Source organism: Diospyros lotus, chromosome 12, assembly GCF_014633365.1.
Source record: "Diospyros lotus cultivar Yz01 chromosome 12, ASM1463336v1, whole genome shotgun sequence".
Lineage (NCBI taxonomy): Eukaryota > Viridiplantae > Streptophyta > Magnoliopsida > Ericales > Ebenaceae > Diospyros > Diospyros lotus.
In genome coordinates this window covers 7,838,218-7,862,719 of record NC_068349.1, presented here as the reverse complement: position 1 = coordinate 7,862,719, position 24,502 = coordinate 7,838,218, and the positions used below count along the sequence as shown (strand labels likewise).

Below are 24,502 nucleotides of genomic sequence, written 5' to 3'. Positions count from 1 at the left end.
ATAGGATATTAGTTGATTTATTCTATTAATATTTTTAGTTTATCTTTCATTTAGAGTTTAGAGTTATATTTGATTTAGGTTTTATCTTATTATCTTTTAGTTATTTCATCTTTTATAGCTTGGAAATGATTTCATAAGAATGTTGTAATTAGGATAGAATTTTTCCAATAAATAGGCATACGAGGCATTCAAAAAACACGTCTTTGATTATCTAAGCACTATTTTCTCCCCTTGTTCTTACTTTTTCTTCTACTTCCCTTTCTTTTTCAATCTTTCCTAAAATTCTGGTAGTCCTTTGTCAATATTGGTAGGAGAGCAAATTTGATGCAGGAGCAATAGGACAACTAGGAAAGTATAGAACATAGAGATTGAAGAAGTAAAGAAGAATAGGGTCGCAAATGAGTCGACTCGTTAAAACCTTGTTCGAGTTTGTTTGTTAAGGTAAACGAGTAGAGTTTAAGTCTAACTTTAAAACTCGATTTGTAAACGAGTCGAGCTTGAGCTAGCCGGTACGAATAAAGGCGCGCGAGCAAGCTTGATTATAGGCTCGCAAGCTGGATTGTTTAGAGGGTCGTGAGCAGTTCGATTATTGCCTTGTTAACAACTCGTGAATAGGTTTGTTTATAAATAAATTAATAAATTTATTCATAATTTTATAAAAATATTATTTAACATAAAATTATCAAAGTTTAGAGTATTATAATAATATCATTGATAGAATGTGTTGATAATGAGATATGTTGTGACTTTAAGATTAATCGACCAATGCATGAGTTTAATAGAGTAATTATCATTTTAATCGAGTAAATAAATGTTTTGTTTAATAACAACTAACAAATATTGTGTTTGACTAATTTTTTCTTTTAATCAAGTAATATCTAAACATTTAAGGGTTTAATCGATTATATACTTGTTTTACTCGAGTATATGATGTAATAACAATATTTGAATAACCAAAAAGTTAATCGACTAAGTGATACATTAGTCAAGTAACTATAATATTAATAGAGTAGTAAATCTAGATCAAAATGACAAATCTCTATACTTGTATCATTAAATGATTAAAAATAAATATTAATCGAATAAGTCCTATTTAAAATTAATAATAATTCTAATCACTATTATGAATTATTATTGATTTTAAATAAAATTATTATATCCAATTTATAAATTTTGTTTGTAGATAAAATACTTGCGTGTACATTTAATCACTACAAGAATTTAGGCTTCTTGTCACAATAAGTACATTGTGACAAAATTGATTTGTCACACATTAGTCACAACAAACCTATCTTAATAAGTATATCGTGACAAAATCGAGTTTTGTCACAATGTCATCAGTTTTATTATGACAAACAATATTTTGTCACTTAACTAACTTATTATAACAAATTATTTTGTTGTAAAAGAAAATATTTTTGTCACAATAGGTACTATTTAGTTACAATAAATCTAAATTTTAGATACAAGCTATATGTTTTATCATAACAAAGTGTATCTAGTGAGAAAAAATATTTTGTCACAATTTAAATAGTGAGAAAACTTATTTAACATAATTTTTAATGCAATAAAATAAATTTTGTCATTTATTAGCTAAATGGACAATAATTTTTTGTTGCACATTTTATAATGACAAATAATTTTGTCAATCATTTAATATTGTGACAAATATTTTTTTGACAATGCAAAAACAATGACAAGACAAATTTTTCAAATTTATTCAATAGTGATAAAATATTTTTGTCTATATCCCAATAGTGACAAAATTATGTGTCAATAATTTATACAAGTGACAAATTTTTTTAGTAAGAAAATATTAACAATGATGAAATTATTTTTTATAAAATCGTAAAGAGTGACAAAAATGTTTTGTCCAAATTGAAATATTTTTAATAATCTAATATTGCATGTATTTTTAGGAATTGTGCCCTATAATAATTAGCAAAACAGTAATTCAAGCAAGAAAAAGTCAATCAACTAAGTGGTACATTAGTCAAATAACTATAATATTTAACTCAGTAATAAATCTAAGTCAAAATGATAAATCTCTATACTTGTATCATTAAACGATTAAGAATAAATATTAATCGATTAAGTCCTATTTAAAATTAATAATATTTCGAATCACTATTATGAATTATTATTAATTTTTGGCATAACTATTATGAACTATTATTGATTTTAAATAAAATTATTATATCCAATTTATAAATTTTGTTTGTAGATAAAATACTTGAGTGTACATTTAATTGTTTATAATGATTAATTTTTTGAAATTTAATGTAACATTATTCGATTAACTTTTCGATATTACTTTAGTGAGATATACAGTTATTCGAGTAAGTCTTTTTGATACTCGAGTAAAATATAATATTACATCAATATATATATATAATATTATCATGAAAATATAGTAATTATTTAAAAGATATAAAAATTTGTACATATTTTGAATAATATGCAAAGTAAAAACTTTTATATTTTATATATTACATGTTGTAAAATACACTATATGATTTTTGTTGAAAAATATAAACTTTACTTATAACTTAGGGTATAAATTAATTTATTTTTTATTATTAAAACTAAACACAAGAGTAAAATATAAATAACTGAAGCTTATAAGCCACAATCTCAAACTTAGTCACGATCGTAAATGACCCATAGAATTTAGGATCGAGTTTGGAAATCTATTTGTGAGAAAGAGCTCTTCAGTGAGAGTGTTTCAACTTGAGATAGACCATATCCCCCATCGCAAACTCCAGCTAGTGATGTAGAATTTCTTGTCGTTGCTATAAATAGGAGTCAACTTCAGCTAGTGATGTAGATTCTAAGAGTGACATATAGGAGATAGATGCCCAGGTCAATGAATGAATATGATTTCAAAACATGAGCATGAATATGATTTCAAAATGCGAAAAATAAAAATAGAGACTATCCTTTGTCCGAAATCAATGGTGACCCTACAAAAGAAGATGAATCAAATAAGAATATATATAGATGCGTCCTATCCAACCGTTCATGACCTGGCTGAGAAGAGTACACTACTTTTGCATCCATTTGTAATATCAACATTTGCAACATGAAATAAATGCATGTTATTGAAGCCATCACTTAATTACATTTTCATTTCTAGATTTGTATGACAACAGAGATGCAAAAAGAAAATTTAATATTTACTTAACAACTTACAGATGTACAAAGAACTTAAGTGCCTCTTCATTTGTGAAAAATAATTTTTATATTTTATCTCTAATTTTTATTTATGTTTCTATAGTTCCATTTAGGCCTAGTGAAAGCATAGGGGAGTAAGGCCTATGCCTAGGCCCCCAAGAAGGAGGGGTCATAAAATTAATAATTAATTACTTTTTTTTATGTTTTGATATATAAAATTACTAATTTATTTTATAATGATTTTTTCTTAAATTCACATTCTGTTTATTTTATTATTTCTTTTGAACGAGAAGACTTCCTAACTCCCCATGTCCATGGATTATTTTTTAATATTAAACAATATATAGTGAGATGAGGAGACGCTCAACTTTCTAAATTTACAGATTATTTTTTAATGTTAAACAATGAATAATGTGATATAAACTAGTAAGACAATAATAATAATAATAAAAAAAGACAAGAAGTGATATTAGTTTAGGAGGATAATTTAATAAAATGATTCTTTGGACTACAAAAATTTCATTTGGGGAATTAGCACTAATTTGGACATAAAAGAAAAAAATAAAAGTAAATCGGTGAATTTTTAATTTGCAGACCTGGCTGTAAACTCTTCACATTTTTTGTTTATTCTTAAATTTTCAGATCTTTTTCTCTTGTCTATATTATTAATTGAAAAAGATTTACTTTGTAAACTAGAATACAAAAATTTAATTAGCGATGTTATATCTCAAAATATAAAAAAAAATAAAATTTTAAGAATTTTTATTATTTTTTAGAAGGCCACTAAACTAATTATTGCCTAAGGGCCCCATCAACGCTTGAGCCGGCCCTATTTCTATTTCTACAGAAAATTAAAGAAAAATGAAAAGTGCTTTTATTTCTATTAAATATAAAATTAATTTTAAACTCAAAAAAATAAGAGAATGTATTTAAAATAATGCATCAAAAGAAATGTAGAGATTGATGGCAAGTGGCTTGATAAGAGGGAGATGCAGTTGTGCTTGTCAAGGGATGAGAATGGTAAGAGGAGAGGAAGAGGGTTGTAGAGAAAAGGGCATAGGTGGTGCTTGTTATCACAATGGCAAAGGGCGTCGCCATAGTGACAATGATGGGGACTACAAAAGAAGAAGTGGGGTGTGCTCACTATTATAAATAAAAGAAGAAATCGTGTCAGGGTAGAATTTGTTATAATTATAACTCGAAATTCAAATTTGACTATATTAGGAATTTAAATTTGATTGTGATTAGAATGTTAAATTTTATTGTGATTGGAATACATTTATAATTAAAAATTTATATTTTTTGTGACTCATCTTCTGATTAGAATATAGATTTATTTAAATTTTTTTATATATATATCTATAGATGAGTGATAGATCTATAAATAGGTACCTAATACTTTAGAATTATTACAACTATATTATTATTATTGTATCAATATCATCATAGTGATATATTATTCTTTTACTTATGATTTTTTTCAATTTAAATTTTTAACATTAAATTTCTACATTTATTTGTCTATTTAATAATTTAATTATGATTTATTTTCAATCCAAATTCTAACAATAATGATTTAGAAGCCGATAATGTTAGTTGGCTGCATCGGCTGGTAAGTCAGTGGCCAAATTAAAAATACAGTAGCCTGTACACAGCTACAAACAGGAAAACAGAAGTTGCGTCTGAATGGGACAATTTTGTAAAATCCCAAGCAAACGCCTGGTCTCCGAGTCCCAGTGCTTTTACAGCTTTGTTTCTTGTGTCTGGACATTGCGTAAACAGTACTCAATGCAACAAGTCAAGTCGTTATGGGCGTGCCCTTAAGCACGTTCTTGGGACGGACCAGCCAATTTTCATGTTCCTATATTAATTATGCAATTAGTTAAATAACCCCACCCAAAAAAAAAAAAAAATGGATTTCTCCTAGTGAGGAATACGAGTCTAAGTGTAGAACTTTTAATAAAATTATAAACGATATGTAAAATATCTGAACTATAGTAGAAAAATTGAATCTGATTTGTCTTACGACCTTCGTGAAAAAAAACTATAAAAACTTTTTTGTACATCTACCCCTTGTCAATCCAAAGCTCAAATGATGATGCCGAAAGACAGTATATGAGCGATCAAAAATTGATTCTGATTATCATGTATTTTTTATTAATTTTTATGCCTATTTATACGTATCACGCAGATATTGATAGACATATCTTTTTAGGAATTTGAATCTAATTCAAATTTCAATCACTTATCTCATCATATTGTTAAAATTCAAATATGGATGAATTTGAAATAAATTTAAATTTTAAATATTTATCTTATTATTAGGAAATTTATTTCAATGTAACTGCAATTCTAATAATCTCACACTCAGTTACATGAGATAATGCTCAACTCATCTTCTCATATAGGACGTCGAGGGGGTGCGATCTTGATGACAATGATAAGAGTGCTATATCAAACAATCACCAATACCAACATAATACTGCTGCAAAAAGAAATAAACGAGGGCAATGTCATATATGCCTTAGATAATAAATAACACATCTATCAAATGCTTCCAATCTCTCGAGAGTAACTCTAAATAGCATTTGATCATCAATCGAAGTTCCTGCACTCATGATCATCACACAGATGATCATCCGAACTATGAATTGCAAAACTTACATGACGTGGTATAAATTATCTTTCCCAAAATTCGAAGCAATCCATCTCTTGGTTCAACCACTTGCCCAGTCATGGCTCGCCTAGCTGCTTTCTTGCTGGCTAATTGGGTGACATGCTAAAGTAGTGTAATTGAACCTCAACTTCATGAAACAATTTTAAGTCAGAAGGCATATGTGAATAGGGTCCTATGCAGTGACAAAGAGAACAATCTTGTCACTTCCCTATAGCGATCGGACAAGAGCATGTTGTATGACATGCATGCTATGGTGGAGCTTCCATTAATCAAGGATGTCACACTTAAAACATCGTACAGATGTCGGCCTAGTCACTATATAGGCACTAGCCTGACTCACTCAACTCATAAGTACTCACATCTTGCTATTCTCAACCTTAATATGGAATTCAGAATAGATTCATATTCGACTTCTTCAAATAAGCCTCATCTTATCCGTACTAAGGAAATAATAACGATCTTGAATACCCCTCATGTATCAAGGCACTTACACTGATCACATAAGTCTAAGAATAAGTTGTCTTATCCTGCACACCACATAGGTGCCAGGGCGATCGTCTGTGTGAGATGATCGATCCAAGCTTGGAGACATTCACGAACATGTGCAACTATTTCAATGTTTTCCATATCAACAACACAATGTCATATAATGAAAACAAAAATAAGATAACAAATATCCATTAGCATAAATCAATATGAATGTCATAAAAAGTAATCAAATATAGAATTCAAATTCTATGTAATCCCATACGCCTCACAGGGGAATTCAAATAAATTCCTGCTAAGTGGTATTGTCAATGGGTTAGCCAACATTTTGTTGGTCCTTTAGGGTATGACTACTCAAGAAGAGGGGTGAATTGAGTAATTAACATTTTTCTCTCTTTTAATAAATATTCTTGATTAATGATTTTATTTAAGAATATATATTTGATAAATATAATAATTATGTTTGAGATTAATAATTAATGCAAACCACAAAATATAACAAGAATAAATAATATGAGGCATTATACAATTTATATTGGTTTGATGTTTCCACACACACCTAATCTACTCTCCCAAGGTCTAACCATCATTGGCGTTCCATTAAATCAAAATCACAAAGATTTCCACATTAGTTCACCTTAGAAACTAGATACACACCTAGATTACAACAAGTTCTAGGCAACCACTACACTAAGGTTTTCTCCCTAACTTATTTTGGAAATTAGATTCACCTAGATTTTAATAGTTCTAGGAAACCTATATAATCATCAATAATAATTTAAATGTTTATAAATAATTTATCTACACTTAGACATAAATAAAAAATTAAGAATAAATTATACAAGACAATAATATTTAAATAAATAAATAAATTTGTAAGCTCAAATGAAGAAATTTGGATTTGTCGTAGATGACTTGAAAAAATTTTCTTTTCTTGCTTTGTGACTCTTTACGTAGATATGCAATAATGCTTCGAGAGGCTCGTATTTCTTGGATGTTTTGCTTGAGAGCGTTTGAGAGCTTTCGGATGCTTTGGATATGTAATGGAAGCACTAAGATACTCAAAAAATGAACTTGGGGGATATTTATAAACATTTTAGCCAGTTTTCCAATGGTAAAAAATCTTACCATTATAGCAAAAAAACTTAATATAACTTAAAATTAATATGTGCACTTAAATAACCAAGAGGGTGATTAGTTGGTAAGGGAAGGTTAGGACAACCTTAAGGTGTTAGGATCAAACCATGGAGCATGTAATTGGTTTTATTAAATTCTTTTTGTTATACATAGTTAAAAAAATATTTTATAAATTAATTTAAAATATACTTTTAAAAATATTTTTAATAGAAAATAATAGTTTTGATAATACATATGCTATAAAAAATATTTAATAAATTAATATTAAAAATATATTTTTAATAGAAAAAAATATTTTTGATAATGCATATGCTATGAAAATATTTTATAAATTAATCTGAAAAATATTTTAAAATATTTTTGGTAATACATATGCTATGAAAAAATATTTTATAAATTAATAAAAAATAATTCGGTACTACAATTAATATATTTAAGAAAAATACTATTTTTGTTAATCACCAAAAATACTATAATTTGTATATTAAATTTTTTTTTATTAATTATCAAAACTTAATTAATATAAGCAAATTGGCTCAACACATTTCAGCATTAGGAATATAACTCAAGATCACTTTCTTGTCCCTGATTAATCATCTAATGTAGTGATATCTTATTCTTGTGTGTTTTCCTCTATCATAGAATTTGAGGTCGTGTGCAAACTGCATCGCAACTATGTTATCGATACGAATCTCAACAAGTTCATCAGCCTAAGTTGTTACCCCGAGCTCTCGAAGAAAAGCACTAAGCCAGGATACATGTCTTCCAGCTTCTGAACTAGCCACATACTCTGCTTCCATGGTCGATTGAGCAATGTAATTTTGCTTCTTGCTTCGCCAAGAAATAGAGCCTCCACCAAGAGTGAAAATATATGCTGATGTGGAAACACTATCATCTATATCTTTGCCAAAATCAGTATCAATGTAACCACGTACTTTCATATCTCCGCCTTGAAAGCTAGAATATAATCATAAGTACTACGTAGATACCTCATGATTCTCTTGACAACTTTCCAGTGTTTCTCACCTAGATTACTTTGGTATCTGTTTACTAGCCCAACGACGAAACAGATATCAGGACGAGTATACTTCACTAGGTACATGAGACTCCCAACAACACTGGCATATAGTTCTTTTCCATTAGTTTCATTTCTTCCTCTATTTTAGGTCACTGACTAGTACTCAAGGCGTGCAACCCTTATCAATTACAGTATCAACAGACTTTGAGTTATCCATATTAAATCGTTCAAGGATCTTACGAAGGCAATTCTCTTGAGACAAATTCAAAAGTCTCCTTGAGCGATCCCTCAAGATCTTAACTCCGAGGATAAAACTCGCTTCCCCTAAATCCTTCATCTCAAAGACAGATGATAGCCATTCCTTAATGGCGTTGATCATCTCCAAGTTGTTTCCAGCCAATAAGATGCCATCTACATATAAGGACAAAATCAAGAAACCATTTCTTGTTCTTTGGACATACACACAATGATCTTCCTCCATCATGGTCAAACCTATGGAGGTAACGAATTTATGAAACCGTAGATACCATTGCCTAGACGACTACTTGAGATAATATTGGATTGTTTAAGTCAGAACACTTTGCCCTCTTGCCCTTCAGTAACAAAATCAATGGGTTGATCCAAGTATATCTCCTCGTCTAGTTCTCTATTGAGAAATGTTGTCTTAACATCCATCTGGTGTAACTCAAGATTTAAGTGAGCAACAATAGCTAGAATCACGTGAATAGAGTTAGATCTCACCATAGGAGAAAATGTCTCCAAGAAATCCACACCCTTTATTTGGGTGTAGCCTTTCGCGACCAACCGGGCTTTATACTTGTCGATCAATCCATCAGCTCGGCGTTTGACTTTCAAGAGCCACTTATTGCTAATCGCCTTTCTATTTGGTGGAAGATCGACAAGTTCTCACATCTTATTCTTATCCATCGAGTCCAATTCCTCTTTCATAGTGATCAACCATTGATCTCGGTTTGGGGAGGTTTAAACTTCTTCATAAGAAGTCAGCTTAGTGTCATTCGACATGGCACACATAAGTACCCTTCCCTCAATATCATCAAAATGATGACGAGGGATAAGCCTATGTTGGCTGCGTCAAATTATTTGAGTCTCCAAAGTACTGCCTATGGGTTCACTCCCAGTAACTGCAGGAATTCTCCCACTAACTAAAGGCACTTCCTTTTGTAACTCATACAATTGGGAGTCCTTATCAATCTCACCAATTCTTAGGAACTCATCCTCAAGAAACTTTATATCCCGAGATTCTATCTCAGTCAAACCCCCACTAGGATGTTCACCATACATGACATATCCTTTTGAACTCGTAGGATACCGAATGAACACCTTCTTGTTGGCTCTCGGTCCAAGTTTGCCATATTTGTGGGATGTGCTATGAACATATCCAACTAACCCCCAAGGCCGCAAGTGATCCAAGTTTGGCCTTTTACCACTCCATAACTCATAAGAGGCAGATGGCACGAACTTGCTTGGAACACAGTTAAGAATGTAGGCTGCAGTCAACAACGCATCTCCCCAGAAACTAATTGGGAGATTTGTAACATCCCGCATCAAGCGATAGGAAAGACCAGATCAACTTATCCTAATGGGCCTACGTGAACTTCCCAGGGGCCACCCATCCTTGAGCTACCCTAGCTCAAACATGCTTAACTCGGGAGTTCTTTATCCATATTCAGTCCAAAAGGTATCCAGTTGGTGTTGTTTCATTCTTTACTATCCTCGATATATATACTAGCTTCTCTAGAGCCCCTTCTTGGACCTAACTTCGGGCTCTCAAGGTATTATATTCTCCCCCCCTTGAGAACATGACGTCTTCGTCATGTGACCTTACAACTGGCCCCAGATCTTCTCCCATTTGGGAGCTGTCATCCTAGAAATCTGCTAGGAGCCGCTCCTTATTCGGGCCCTCGTTGGGAACTTGTACCGGTCAGTTACGGTTAGAGTATGAAATATGTTTAAATATGTTTGATTGTTGGAGTACTTTATTGAGCGTGTTGGTATTTATTTTATTTGTCTACGAAAATTGGATTTATATTTTAAGGGCCTAATCAAGTACGAGAATCGGGTGAGTTTTTGTTGCCTATACATTTTACACCCGAGTTCTTGACAGTCGAAGATGGCGAAGCTTGGACCCCACCCAGGGCCCTAATATTATTTTAATATTTTATGTTGGTAAGGCATAACCATCCTTTGAGATAGGCCGGGGTTGTAATCGTAGGTTACGGTGGCACTCAGTAGTGGAGCTAGGGCGTCACAAGATTCGTCTGCGCCAACATCGATCTAACCATTTCCAACAAAGTCCTATTCCGGCGTTCTGTAACATAATTTTGTTACGGAGTGCCTGGAATTGTCAGGTGTCGAACTATACCCTTTTCCTCACATAGACTTCTAAACTGATCAGAAAGATATTCATGACCTCTATCGGTTCGAAGAGTTTTTAAGCTCTTCTCCATCTAATTTTCAACCTCATGCACAAAGCGTTTGAAACAATCTAAAGCTTCTAACTTGTGAGAAATCAAATACATGTAATCGAAACATGAATAATCGTCTATAAAGGTAATAAAGTATGATGCACCATGACGTGCCCTCACATTCATAGGACCGCATATGTCGGAGTGAACTAACTCCAAAGGACAAGATGCATGGGAAGCCTTACCAAAAGGTTTTCTCTTGGCTTTACAGGCTAAGCAAGTGTAACACCCCGCTCTTCCAGGGTGTTAGATAACATAAGATTTTGGGGATATATTTTTTTCCAACAGAAACTCAACATATAAATCATTTCCTAACAATCCCGTTACACCTTCTCAGTATATTAACTTATAATCATTAATAAACTAAGACAGGTAATACATCTCAATTGCGGAAGCTAGATCGAAACTTCAAATGGTATACAATCGAAATCATCTTATTCATAACCTTAAAGTCAAACCATCGTTTTACATGACGTAATCAAAATATACAACATAATTGAAAATGATATACTATAAACTATTTTCTAATCACCATCACTCATCGACAATCCTTTTCCCCCTTGCGCCGCTACTTTCACCTAGAACGTTTGAATATTTCAGGGACATAGTCCATACTAGATGATGAACCATCTAAGTGAAAGCTCAAAACACGTTTTCATAAATGAATACAAGACATGAAGCAAAACGACACAACGCGATAAGCCCTACCCCAAGAAAATCCCTCACAACGCTTAACCTAACTATAGGGAAAGAGCAATATCTCTAAAGGCAATATCATCACATCGACACAACACAGTCCTAGTTTAAGAGGGGCAAAGTCAACGCATCTCCCCGACACCTCAGGAACAATCGTTACCACTCCCGACCCAGGAGGTTCAATATCAACGCAAGAACCCGGCTCACCATAAATACGTCAGGGATTACGTTCCCACTTAAAAGAATTCCGAAAACATTACCCATTCCCAATTCATATCTCATAGGGACAACGAATCATCCTAGTGCAACTTCCCTAGTCATACGGCCTGGCACGGAACCCTAGGCAGTTATCCCGGCATGCACACCAACACAAGATACCCCTATATGTTATTCCGACAACACTCTTGGGAAACTACGGCTATACTATCTAGACAACATCTTAGGCTGACATCCCATATGAACAACACAAAACTCATCACAATGCCACATATCACAATTCAATGCATCATATAAACAACATTTTATGAACATTATTTATTGCATAAAATACAATGCACATGTATAAAACGTTTTGGGGCTAACCTCTCACATGAAACCAACCGTCACCGGTTAAATTGTTCACATGCAACAAAACCATTTTACATGAAATCATAACACATTTAGGTAGAACAAATACCAAATTTTTAGGGTAGGAACACTCACAATAAACCAAGTTTTAGGGTAAAACTACTCACCTCGAAATTATTCAGAATGCCTTAATTTGCGTTAACGACCTCGATTTTCTTGCCAATCTCAAAATTTGCACAAGTCACTTCACCTTGCCAATCTCAAAATTTTTCTAGAGAATGAGACTAATGCGTGAGTTTCACGCGTCGGTCGTCTTCTCCAGCGTCGGTACACCGGCGATGTTGGATTTCAATGCCATCTTCTTCTACAGCTTCAGTCGATTAACATGGCACTAAGAATGGTTTGAAAGGAGCACCGGAAAGGGTCCAACCGACGCTTGAAGACTTAGCCAAACCATCCATCTAGGGCTCCGATGAAGCCTCGAATCTTGCTCATTTCTACTCCTTTGCTCACCAAACTTTTCAGAAATGCTCTACTACTCTCAAGGATCAAAAGCCCTCTATCCTTGCTATTCGATTTACCCTTTAATGCCTTCGATTTGAGCTTTAAATCTTTGAAAGTTTTGGCCACTTCAACCTCTATTTATAGCCAAAACTTGGCCACAACTCGGCCAATCAAAGGCCAAGGGTTGGCCTCCAAGCTTCCAGGCACCGTATATAACCTTTCCCAGCCCTCTCTTGGTCGTTCCATTGCCAGAAAATAACTCCACGTGCGGCGGCAGTGCGGCAACCGTTTTTGTAGTGTTCACACTGCAATTTGATTAATTACACTTTGGCAACACTGCACTTTGATTAATTACACTTTGGCCCCCTTGTTTCTTCCAATCTCAGTTTGCCCATTTCCTTGAAGCCTATAATCTTTCCAATAACATCACTAAGGCCCACAAGTTTTGTACTCTTCATTTCATTCTTGAAATTTTTGAAAAACTATCTTTTTGACCTTTCTCGGGCAAAATTAGTAAATTATACTTAGGCCCGATTGATTGATTTGACCCTAAGTCCTTTCATTTCAATCCAAAATCACTTAAGGGTTGTTCTACATATAAAATATAGGTTCTCAAAACACTCCGTTGACTTTTCAAAATTTTCCTACATCGATTCGATTTTTCAGCCTGATTCACAGTTGTACCAAAAATCGTTCCCAATCCTAATTCATTTGACACCTAAAATCATACCTCGAATCACTCATCGATACTATATTATTTTTCTTAAACATCTAGGGTCCAGTGTACTCCTTGTGGTTGATTCGGTCACTTAAAACTATGATAGTGTACTCTATAGCCCTATTCTTCCAAAAATTCCACTTATACCTCTCGTAAAATCCCATGTATAACCTCAAGAATTTCCCGAGTATTATAATAAGGCTCACACATAGTGAGTCTCACTTTACTGAGAGATCCTAATAGACTTTCTCGTGCTAGCCTTGCCATTCTTTCTTGGCTCACATGGTTAAGTCTTTTGTGCCATAAGTCACAATCAATATTTACAATAAAAGAAGTAGAAGAAACTAAAGCAATAGAATGGTTATCATAAACGTGATCCAAATTAAGTTTGAAAAAACCATTCACTAGAAAATCACTACCAAAGAATGTATCATCCAAATAAATGTTCATGCCAGTATCACAGAAAAGAAAAGAATAACTTTGTCCTAATAAACATGCTACTGATAATATATTACACTAGAATCCAAGAGCATGCATAACATCCTTTAGGAGTAGAATCTTGCCATTCTTCATCTTGAGCTAGAACGAACCAACTCCAAGAACTTCCTCTTGTGCGCCATTCCCAAGCATGAAGTATTGAGTTCCCGCTGGCACCTGATGGTAATCCACAAACCCTTTTTTCTCAACACTTACATGTCATGTTGCTCCTGCATCCACAATCCACACAAGAAGTAAGTATGCAACTAATGCATGCGAGCAAACATGAATCAAGGGGGAACAAGAAAAGAAATGTACCTTCTTCAGCTTTGGACAATCTCGAGCGAAGTGACCTTTCTTCTTACAATTGTAGCATTTCAGTTTGGACAAATCTTTCTTTCCATGTGCACCTTTCTTTGCCTTTGCCAATCTTAGGTGTAGGGCCTGATGCCCTCGATCCTTATCTCTTGCGTTTGGGCCCAAAACCCTCACGTCTGTCGACCTTGGCTACAAAAGCTGCTACACGGTTCACTTCGATGCACTCCACCTCAAGCTCTAAGTGACGTGAAATATCATCAAAAGTTTTGATATTTTCACTATATGTCATAAGGAACTTCATTTGAGACCACTCAGGGTCAGGCAAGGATCTTATCACCCCTAGGAGTTGATGCTCATTAGTAAGCATTACTCCTACACTCAGAAGATCTCTGATGATTGAACTCATCACTCTTAGATGCTCAGCCATGTTGTATCTTGGGTCCTTGACATACTATTGAAATTTTAATTGTAAAGAACGAAGCTTTGTTGCAGATGTCTGACCAAAAGTAATCTTCATCGTTTACCACATTTCCATAGCAATCTGGCAAGACTCAAATTGGCCCATGAGGTCAGCCTGCATGCTAACAAGCATCGTAAGACAAGCATAAGGGTCCCTCTCAAGCCATTTATCATAGGCCCGCTGTGTTGCCAAGGAAACATTTTTCCCTTGTGGCATGGGATGTGAAGTCTCCAAAACGTCCCATACTTTCTCCATTTGAAGTAGATACTGAATTTGCTTCTCCCATGTGGAGTAGTTGGACCCATCCAACTTATCTATCATGGTCATGCTTCCAGCAACTGAACTGGTGGCCATTGATCATTGAATCAAAGACAACAAAAGATATTCAATGCACATATTCAAGGCAAACAATTAAATCGAACATTTAGCTATGCATTTCGGGATCAATAGATCGCTAGGCTTCAAAGTCATCACCCTTGACGCATAACCAAAAATGCTATGACTCAATTGCTTATGTGGAACTGATCCACATAATCTAACAATATATTAAGACCCACACAAAGCCTAAGATTGGTACTAAACCAAAATTAATTATCAACAAGCAAATAAAACTAAACATTTGTAGACAACAGATAATTAATTAAGTTAATTTATATTGAGCAAAAAATGTGGCACAACACATCTATTTATAATTTTAGACTCAAAATTAAACTTATTAATTTATGGTCTAAAACAATAATCAAAACAATTATCATGACAAAATTAAACACATTATAAATGTCATGAAAATAATTTTACTAATTACAAAAATTAGCATTCTAGAATTAGATATTCCAAAAATAATTCTGATTTTATTATTATTATTATTAATCTAAAAATGGATTTATTATTTAATTTATAATTTTAGGCTCAAAATTAAACTAATTAATTAATGGCCCAAAAGTATAATCTAAATAATTAAATAAAATCCCAACAATATGGCCTAATACAAAATTAAGGCCCAAATAATTTTAAATTAAAAACTGGTCCAATTTATTAATAAAACAAATGGACCAAAAGTAAGCCCAAGCCCAGCCTAATTTAACAAATTCATTGGCCAGCCTTAGATCCACTCATGGATCTCTTTATGGATTGGGTTAACCCAATCTAGATCAAATCGAGTGGGTCAACCCAACACATAATGGGTCTTTTTCCCCCATTTATCACTTAGGGTTTACTGGGCTCCCTTGCGTCGTCGTCATCGCCACCTCTTTCTCCTTCCACCGTCGGCCACATTTGCTTCTTCTCACAATCATAGTCGGTCGCCCCATCTCATTCCTCACCCATCATCGCGGCGGCTTTAGCCACCCGACTTTCTACCTAAATAGTGGCCACAAAGGCCGTTGTTCGAAAAAAAAGGAGGGGAGGAGACCAACGCCATGGTCAAGAAGAAATACTCAACCGGTCGGCCATGGCATTGCCAGCCAAAGCCGTAGTGAACTAACGAGGCGAAGACAGTCTCAACAGCTCATGAACATGGCCACCATCACTCCATGGCGAGCCACGACAAACCTTCGGCCACGGCCACTCCATGGTGACCGGTCATGGCGAGACACACGAAGAATCGGCCACTGCGATTGGACCTCTCATTGGCAACGACGAACGCAACCGCTGTCTATTTGAATCGATGACCATGTCGGGCATTAAACTTGAATCGATGGCCTTGGCAGAAGGCGACGACTATGGCGATCACCAGCAACGAGCAAAAACGACTGATCGTCGGCCATGGCAGAAGGAAAAGGGTCTCGGCCAAGACATCATTAACCACGACCATGGCCGATTTCAGCCTCCAACGATAGATCTCCCACTAGTCGTGACATATACACAACTGCTGGGGATGACCTCAGCCACTAGTCATGACGAACATGGTCGCCGCCGATAGGGCCTCAGCCATCGCGAGGATAACCGAGGAGTAGCAAGCCCAGCAACCGTGACGGACATGGCCATCGATGACTACCTCAGTCATATCTTGATTGCAGCGGGCAAATAAAAAGATAATTTTTGCGTAAAAATATCAAGAGTTGGATCGCAGTGGACAGAGAGACCATAAAATTATTTCACATAGAAAAATATCACAAGTTACTAAAATCATAACCACGAATGGTCAATCACAACGGTGTAGACAAATAAACAAAAGCTCTGATATCATTGTAGAACTTTTAATAAAATTGCAAATGATATGTAAAATACTTGGATCACAGTAGAATAATCGAATCTGATTTGTCTAACAACCTCTGTAGAAGAAAACTACAAAAACTTTCTTGTACGTCCATCCTTATCCGTCCAAGACTCGAATGGTGATGCCGAAGACAGTATATGAGCAACCAGAAGCTGATTCTGATTATTGTCTATTTTTCATTGACTTCTATGCCTATTTATAGGTATCATAGAAATATAGATAAGCATAACTCTTTAGGAATTTGAATTCAATTCAAATTCCAATAGTGTATCCCATCATATTGTTAAAATTCAAATACGAATGAATTTGAAATAAATTTAAATTCTAAATACTTATCTTATCATTAGGAAATTTATCCCAATATAATCGCAATTCTAACAAGTCCCAAGTCAATGATGGATGATTGTCAACCATGTTATGTGTAGCCCGATCCTAGTGAACAAAAGAAGAAATTATTGTCGATAAGATTTGAAGTATAACTCAAATTAAAAAATATATATATGTTTTCTCTAGAGATGATCTTTTAAGATATTTTCTAAAGTCTAGCATAATTTTGAAAAATAATTTTTTTTTTGACTTTGTAATAAATTACAAGGTTGTGTTATTAAATTCATAAATATATTTATTTTGACGTACCTACAGTATTACAATAATTCCACCTTCATTACTTTCCTATTCTTCATCCAAGCAAAGTGACAGAATATTACTTTCTTTTGTATTATTGTCATGTCATTTAAAGTGGGCAAGCAATTTTGCTGTGCCCACCATTGAAACTTGGAAGCTAAAGCTTTCTCTTTCATTTCAGTTGTTTGAAACTGAGGCTTCAAAATGGTCAGTCAAAGTGGCAAAGAAAAGCTCATTGTTGCTCTTTTGTTTGTTTGATGATATTTCACAGAAGCAACATAATCACATGCAACCCACAAACAAAAGAAAGGTATCAGCAACAAGCACAGTATGCCACAGTGAAAAGAGATCGTGAAAGTCCGATATTGGTTGACAAAATGGTTGTGTTAGCTTTATTCCCCCATATTTGGCCATGCTTTGAGCAACATGCTCCTTTTTTATCCCCACTTTTCCTTTACATTCCAATTCAGCCTTTTCACTCCACAAAGCTTTATCCTCAAACCAGCTAAACAATAGTATCTTTACTCCACAAAGAGTTTGGGAGAATACCTCCGCGGATAGCATATGCGGTGAGACATTTCTTCATATCTAAACCATAGAGAGGATCACTGCTTGTTGGACAGGTTTCTTGAGAGACAGAAGCACAAGTTCTAAGAGGCAAATGGCAGAAAGTGTAGTCAACTTTCTACTCAACAACCTAGTTGCACTTTTGCGGAGCGGAGCCTTGAACCGATTCAGCGATGCGCGGGGAGAAGTTCGGTGCATCACGGATGAATTGGATAGGATGAGGGCTTTTCTAGGGGATGCAGATACAGACAAAGAGAGCGATCAAGAGATTGATGTATGGGTTAAGCAAATGCGCAATGTTGTTTATGATATGGAAGACGTCCTCGACGAGTTCAAGCTTCATTCAATGTACCCTCACAGGGAGGGGATCTATGGCTTTATCCTCAAAGCTTTTCAATGCATCCTGAACTTGAAGGCTGGCCACCAAATTGATAGAAAACTGAAAGACATCAAAGAAAGAGTCAAAAACTTAAAGGAGCATAAGACATACCGTCGCAGACTTACACCGGAAGAGGAGGGCTCGACCTCATCCACCTTTAATTCTAACAGCAGATCGTGGCACGATTGCCGAGTGGATGCTCTTCTTGTAGAGGAAGCTGGGTTAGTAGGAATAGACAAGCCCAAGGGGCAGCTGATTGAGTACCTTTTGAAGGGTGAGCCTGGACTCAGGGTAATCTCAGTGGTTGGAATGGGGGGGACAGGGAAAACCACCCTGGTAAAAAAGGTTTACGATGATGCAATAGTGAAAAGCCATTTCCAGATCCAAGCTTGGATCACAGTTACAGAGTCATTCATGATTAAAGAGATCCTGAAAGACATAATTCAGCAACTGTTTGAACAAATCAAGCAACGAATCCCCCAAGAAGTTAAGACCATGAAAATAGAAGGCCTGAAAATGAAAATCAACGAATTCCTGAATCAAAAGAGGTATGTAATTGTTTTGGATGATATATGGGGTATAGAGGCATGGGAAGCTCTAACATATGCATTCCCTAACTCTCAATTTGGGAGCCGAGTGATGGTCACAACCCGACATGCTGATATAGCTCGGACTGCCTGCACAAGATTTGATGATCAGATATATAATCTGAAACCCTTGACTGAGGATTTGTCTTGGAAATTATTTTGCAGAAAGGCATTCAGAGCAGACTCTAGTCCTCCACACTTGGAGAAACTTTCTCGAGAAATCCTAGGAAGATGTGAAGGCTTGCCGCTTGCAATTGTGGCAATTGGGGGCCTTCTGTCAACTAAAGAGAAGGGTAAAATAGATGAATGGGAGAAAGTTAACCGCAGCCTTGGTGCTCATATCGAAGGAAACAGAAAGCTCGAGAGTATGAAGCAAGTACTGTTGCTCAGTTATGATCATTTGCCAAGTTACTTGAAAGTGTGTTTCCTATACTTGAGCATTTTCCCTGAGAATTGTTTCATTAAACGTATGAAATTGATCAGATTATGGATGGCAGAAGGATTTGTTGAAAGAAGAGAAGGGCAAATGCCAGAAGAAATAGCAGAGGATTACCTCAATGAGCTTGTTGATAGAAGCCTAGTCCAAATAGCCAAAACAACTAGAAATGGAAGGGTTAGCGCATGCCGAGTCCATGACCTTCTGCGAGAAATTGCTCTTTCAAAGTCTGGAGAACTAAATTTTGTAGCGATAGCCAATAAAAACAATGCACCCTGGCCTGAAAAACTCCGGCGCTTGTCAATTCATGGAACGTGTAGAGAAGTGAAAGAAAGCAGGAAGGACTCCCAACTTCGTTCTCTGTTCATGTTCGGGGTAAGAGATCTGCCACCTAAATCACGCATCTCTAGATTGCTTGCCGGAAGTCTCAGGCTGCTAAAAGTATTAGATTTGCAGGGTGCACAGCTGCAGATTTTTCCAGAAGAAATCTGTAAGTTATACCTTTTAAGATGTATAAACTTGAGAGAAACAAGGGTGAAAGAAATTCCACGCTCTATTGGGGGGCTTCTTTACCTGGAGACATTGGATCTCAAGCATGCTGACGTGACTGAATTGCCTGTTGAAATCCGAAAGCTCAAAGAATTACGCCATCTTTTGGTGTACCGTTACCAGAAAGGAACATCTTCACCCTTTTACGCCACTTATGGTTTTAAGGCACCATTGGGAATGGGGGACCTGCGATCTTTGCAAAAGCTCTGCTTTGTTGAAGCAGATCAAAGTAGTGATATATTGATTGAGGTAGGAAAGTTAACCCAACTCAGAAAGTTGGGCATTACCAAATTGAGGAGAGAAGATGGGGTGGCACTGTGCTCTTCCATCGAAAACCTAAAGAACCTTCGGTCATTAGATTTGAGTTCAATAGAGGAGCATGAGATCCTTGACCTCCAGTCCATGTCTTCTCCTCCACCATATCTTCAGCGGATATGGCTGCAAGGAAACTTGGAGAAGCTACCGCCATGGATATCTTCGATGGATAACCTTGTGAAACTGCGGCTGAGGTGGAGTAGGCTAAGATTGAATCCACTTGAGCCTCTTCAAGCTCTACCAAATCTAGTGGAGCTTCAACTTCGCGATGCTTATGATGGTGGAGAGTTGCATTTCATGGCTGGAGGGTTCCAAGCACTTAAGGTATTGCATCTCCATGACTTGAAGCAGCTGAGGAGGGTGTCAGTGGAACATGGGGCAATGCCACAGCTCGAAGATCTCAGGATTATCCACTGTGAATTGCTGGAGAATGTCCCAGCAGGCATTGAGTTCCTCATCTATCTGAAGTCACTTGCTTTTGCAGATATGCAAAATGAACTGATTCGGAGGCTCCAAGGCAGACAAGATGAAGATTACCTGAAAATCAAGGGCATCTCAGAAGTTTATATTACCTTTCGGCATGGCGACAGCTGGAACCGAATTTTTCTGTCAGGATAAAGTTTCTAAGTTACCCCTATGTTGACATTTCAAAAAATCTTATAGTGCCTCAGATTTAACCAAAAGTTCTCTTTCATATCAGTCATTTTTGTATTATCAGATGCTGTTTTAGCTTGTAACTCTTCAGTAAACTGGTTGTTAGTGTGTGTATATACATATATGATAAGGAATAAGGATTATTAGTATGATAGGATATTAGTTGATGTATTCCGTTAATCTTTTTAGTTTATCTTTCATTTAGAGTCTAGAGTTATGTCTGATATAGGTTTTCTCTTGTTATCTTTTAGTTAGTTTCATCTTTTATAGCTTGGAAATGATTTCATAAGAATGTTCTAATTAGGATAGAATTTTGCCAATAAATAGGCACGAGGCATTCACAAAACGTCTTTGATTATTTGAGCTCTCTTTTCTCCCTTTGTTCTTGCTTTTTCTTCTACTTTGCTTTCTTTTTCAATCTTTCCTAAAATTCTGGCAGTCCCCCGTCAAATTTGGTAGTAGAGCAAATTTTATGCAGCAACAACAGGATGGCAAATGAGCCGGCTCATTAAAACCTCATTCGAGTTCGTTCATTAAGGTAAATTAGTCAAACTTTAGTCTTAACTTTAAATTTGGTTTGTAAATGAATTGAGCTCAAGCTAGCTAATACGAACAGAGGCTCGCGAGCAAGCTCGATTATAAGTTTGTGAGCTGTATCGTTTAGAGGATGGCGAGCAAGCTTGATTATTGCCTCGTGAATAGTTCGTGAATAATTTTGTTTATAAATACATTAATAAATTTATTCGAGTAAGTCTTTTTAATACTCGAGTAAAATATAATATTACATCAATATATATATATATAATATTGTCGTGAAAATATAGCACACGTCACATGTCAAAATATATATATGTTGGTTAGAGATGGAAACATTTACTCTCTTATCGAAAAATTTTGCCAAAATTAAACTCAGCAAACTTGATATGAGTTGCTTGAGTTTATCATTTTAAATCATGAGTCAACTCTGATTATATGAAAAACTAATTCTACAAGCGAGTTGACTTGTTTAAACCTTCATGACTTGTAAACTCGTACGAGTTGACTGGCAAGTTGAACAACAATAATGGTAATAGTCTATGTGACAGTTCATAATCAATTAATCATATTCCCTTTCTAAAAAATCTAAGAATCGGGAATTACTTTGCAAAAATCATAAATTATAGATCTTTGTCACATATTCTTAATTGTTTAAGAATAAAATCATCAGAATATCTAGGGACTCATTCATATATAATTGGAAAGGTATAAATGAATATATGACCATTTATTAATATACAAGATATATCATTAGCCCAAAACACACACTAGATGTTATCTAAATCTAGTATTAGGACAATGACACTAACATCCTAAGCAGCATGCTCAGCAAACTTGACATTTACGCTCACAACACCTTTTTGAGACTTCAAATTCAAAACTTTGTAGCCTTTTGAATGCCTATTACACCCAACAAACACTCCAGCGTCAACTCTTTAGCAAAGTTGCTATCTTTTACTTCAGGAACTTGTGTGTAACATAAACAACCAAAGATCTTGAGGTGCCTAACAGATGGTTGGACTCCAAACCACAACTCATAGGGTGTTTTACCTTCAAGAGCTTTAGTTGGCGATCTATTAAGTAAATACACTTAAGTTTTTACTAATTCTGCCCAGAATTGTTTTGGTAATTTTTTTCAAATAGCAAACACCTTGCCATGCTTGTTATAGACCTATTCTTCCTCTCACACACTCCATTTTTCTATGGAGTGTAAGCAATTGTCAATTGATGATGAATACATGCTACCTAAAGAAAATTCTCACTCATGTGAAGTGAAATCAATCCCATTATTATGTTGGAAGTTTTGTGATGTTTTTTCATTGAAGAAGAAGGCGACGGAGAGATAAAGAGAAGGATACAAAAATTCCATTACTTCAAAAACTTATATATTTGATACAAAAGTATGGGTCAATACCAAATCTCCATAATTTAAGGAGAGTTGGTACCTTGTCTAAAGCTGAAATTAAGCTCTACCACAATTCATTCAAACTTCAAGTACATTCATTAATTACATTACAAAAGATTCAAAAAAGCAACATGATTGGCACATAGCTTTGTATCACACAGGAACCTTCATCACTCCTCCTTGATGCAAGAGCTATGCACAACACCAAGCTTGTCTCTAAGTTCTTCGAATCTATTCTTCTGCAGCCCTTTAATAAAAATATCAGCAACTTGCTCTTCTGCTGAACAATGTAATAGCACAACTTCACCTTCCTTTTCTGCTTCTCTAATAGCATGATATTTGATTTTAATGTATTTAGTTTTTCCATGAAAAACTGGATTTTTAACCATTGCAACAGCAGACTTGTTATCACACAAAATCTTTGTAGCAGCTTCTTGCTTAAACTTCAGTTCATTAATAACTTTTCTCAGCCATAAGGCTTGATTAACAGCAGCAGATGCAGCCATATATTCTGCCTCTGCAGTTGATTGAGCAACAAAGCCTTGTTTTCTTGAACTCCAACATATAACACCTGATCCAAGAGTAAAGCAATAGCCTGAGGTGCTTTTTGAATCTTCAAGTGATCCAGCCCAATCACTATCAGTGAATCCTAGCAAGTTCAGAGCTGAACTCCTCCTAAACATCACACCATATGAAATTGTCCCCTGAATATACCTCAGGACCCTTTTGGCTGCTGTGAAATGATTTTCAGTTGGCATGTGCATATATCTTGATAGAATGCTGGTTGCATACATTATGTCTGGCCTTGTGATTGATAAATACAACAAAGAACCAACCAAACTCCTAAAGATTGAAGGATAAACAGAAGCTGACCCATCATCAACTTGTAATTTCAATCCTTGAACTGCTGGAGTACTAACAGCTTTGCAACTAGTTAGAGAGAATTTCTTCAGCAAATCTATTGCATATTTCTTTTGAGAAATGAAAATGCCTGTTGAAACCTGAGACACTTCCATTCCCAAAAAATAACACATCTCCCCCAAATCATTCATCTCAAACATGCCCTCCATTTGTTTCCTAAATTCTTTCACAGAATTTGAATTACTTCCGATAACAAGAATATCATCAACATAGATTGAAACAATTAGAATTTCAGCAACCAATTCCTTCACATACAATGTTGCTTCATTGATGCTTCTTTCAAATCCCAAGTCAAGCAAATAACCATCAATTTTTGCATACCAGGCTCTAGGAGCCTGTTTTAAGCCATATAATGCCTTTTTCAACAAATAAACTTTATCAGCAGCACTTTCAATAGCAAAACCATCAGGCTGCTCAATATAAATTTTCTCCTCAAGAATACCATTGAGGAATGCAGATTTAACATCAAGTTGATAAACTTTCCAGCCTCTGTGAGCAGCAATAGAAAACAACAATCTAATTGTATCAAATCTAGCTACGGGAGCAAAGGTTTCAGTGAAGTCAATACCTTGCTGCTGAGAGTAGCCTTTCA

At 35.1% G+C, this 24,502-nt stretch overlaps 1 protein-coding gene and 1 long non-coding RNA gene across 2 annotated transcripts in view; one reads left to right on the top strand and one right to left on the bottom strand.

The window, feature by feature from the left end:
- LOC127786835 (disease resistance protein RPM1-like) overlaps window positions 1-24,502 on the top strand; it is a 117,221-nt gene that overhangs the window by 11,359 nt on the left and 81,360 nt on the right. The window contains exon 2 of the mRNA XM_052314523.1: window positions 20,328-20,423. Coding sequence (XP_052170483.1) covers window positions 20,328-20,423 — 96 coding nt within the window. The remainder of the gene's footprint in view (window positions 1-20,327; window positions 20,424-24,502) is intronic.
- Window positions 18,653-20,261, bottom strand: LOC127786649 (uncharacterized). Its single transcript, XR_008020026.1, has 3 exons — window positions 20,103-20,261; window positions 19,647-19,994; window positions 18,653-19,539 (listed from the first exon to the last, which is right to left on the bottom strand). It is a non-coding gene; the product is annotated as an uncharacterized LOC127786649 (long non-coding RNA).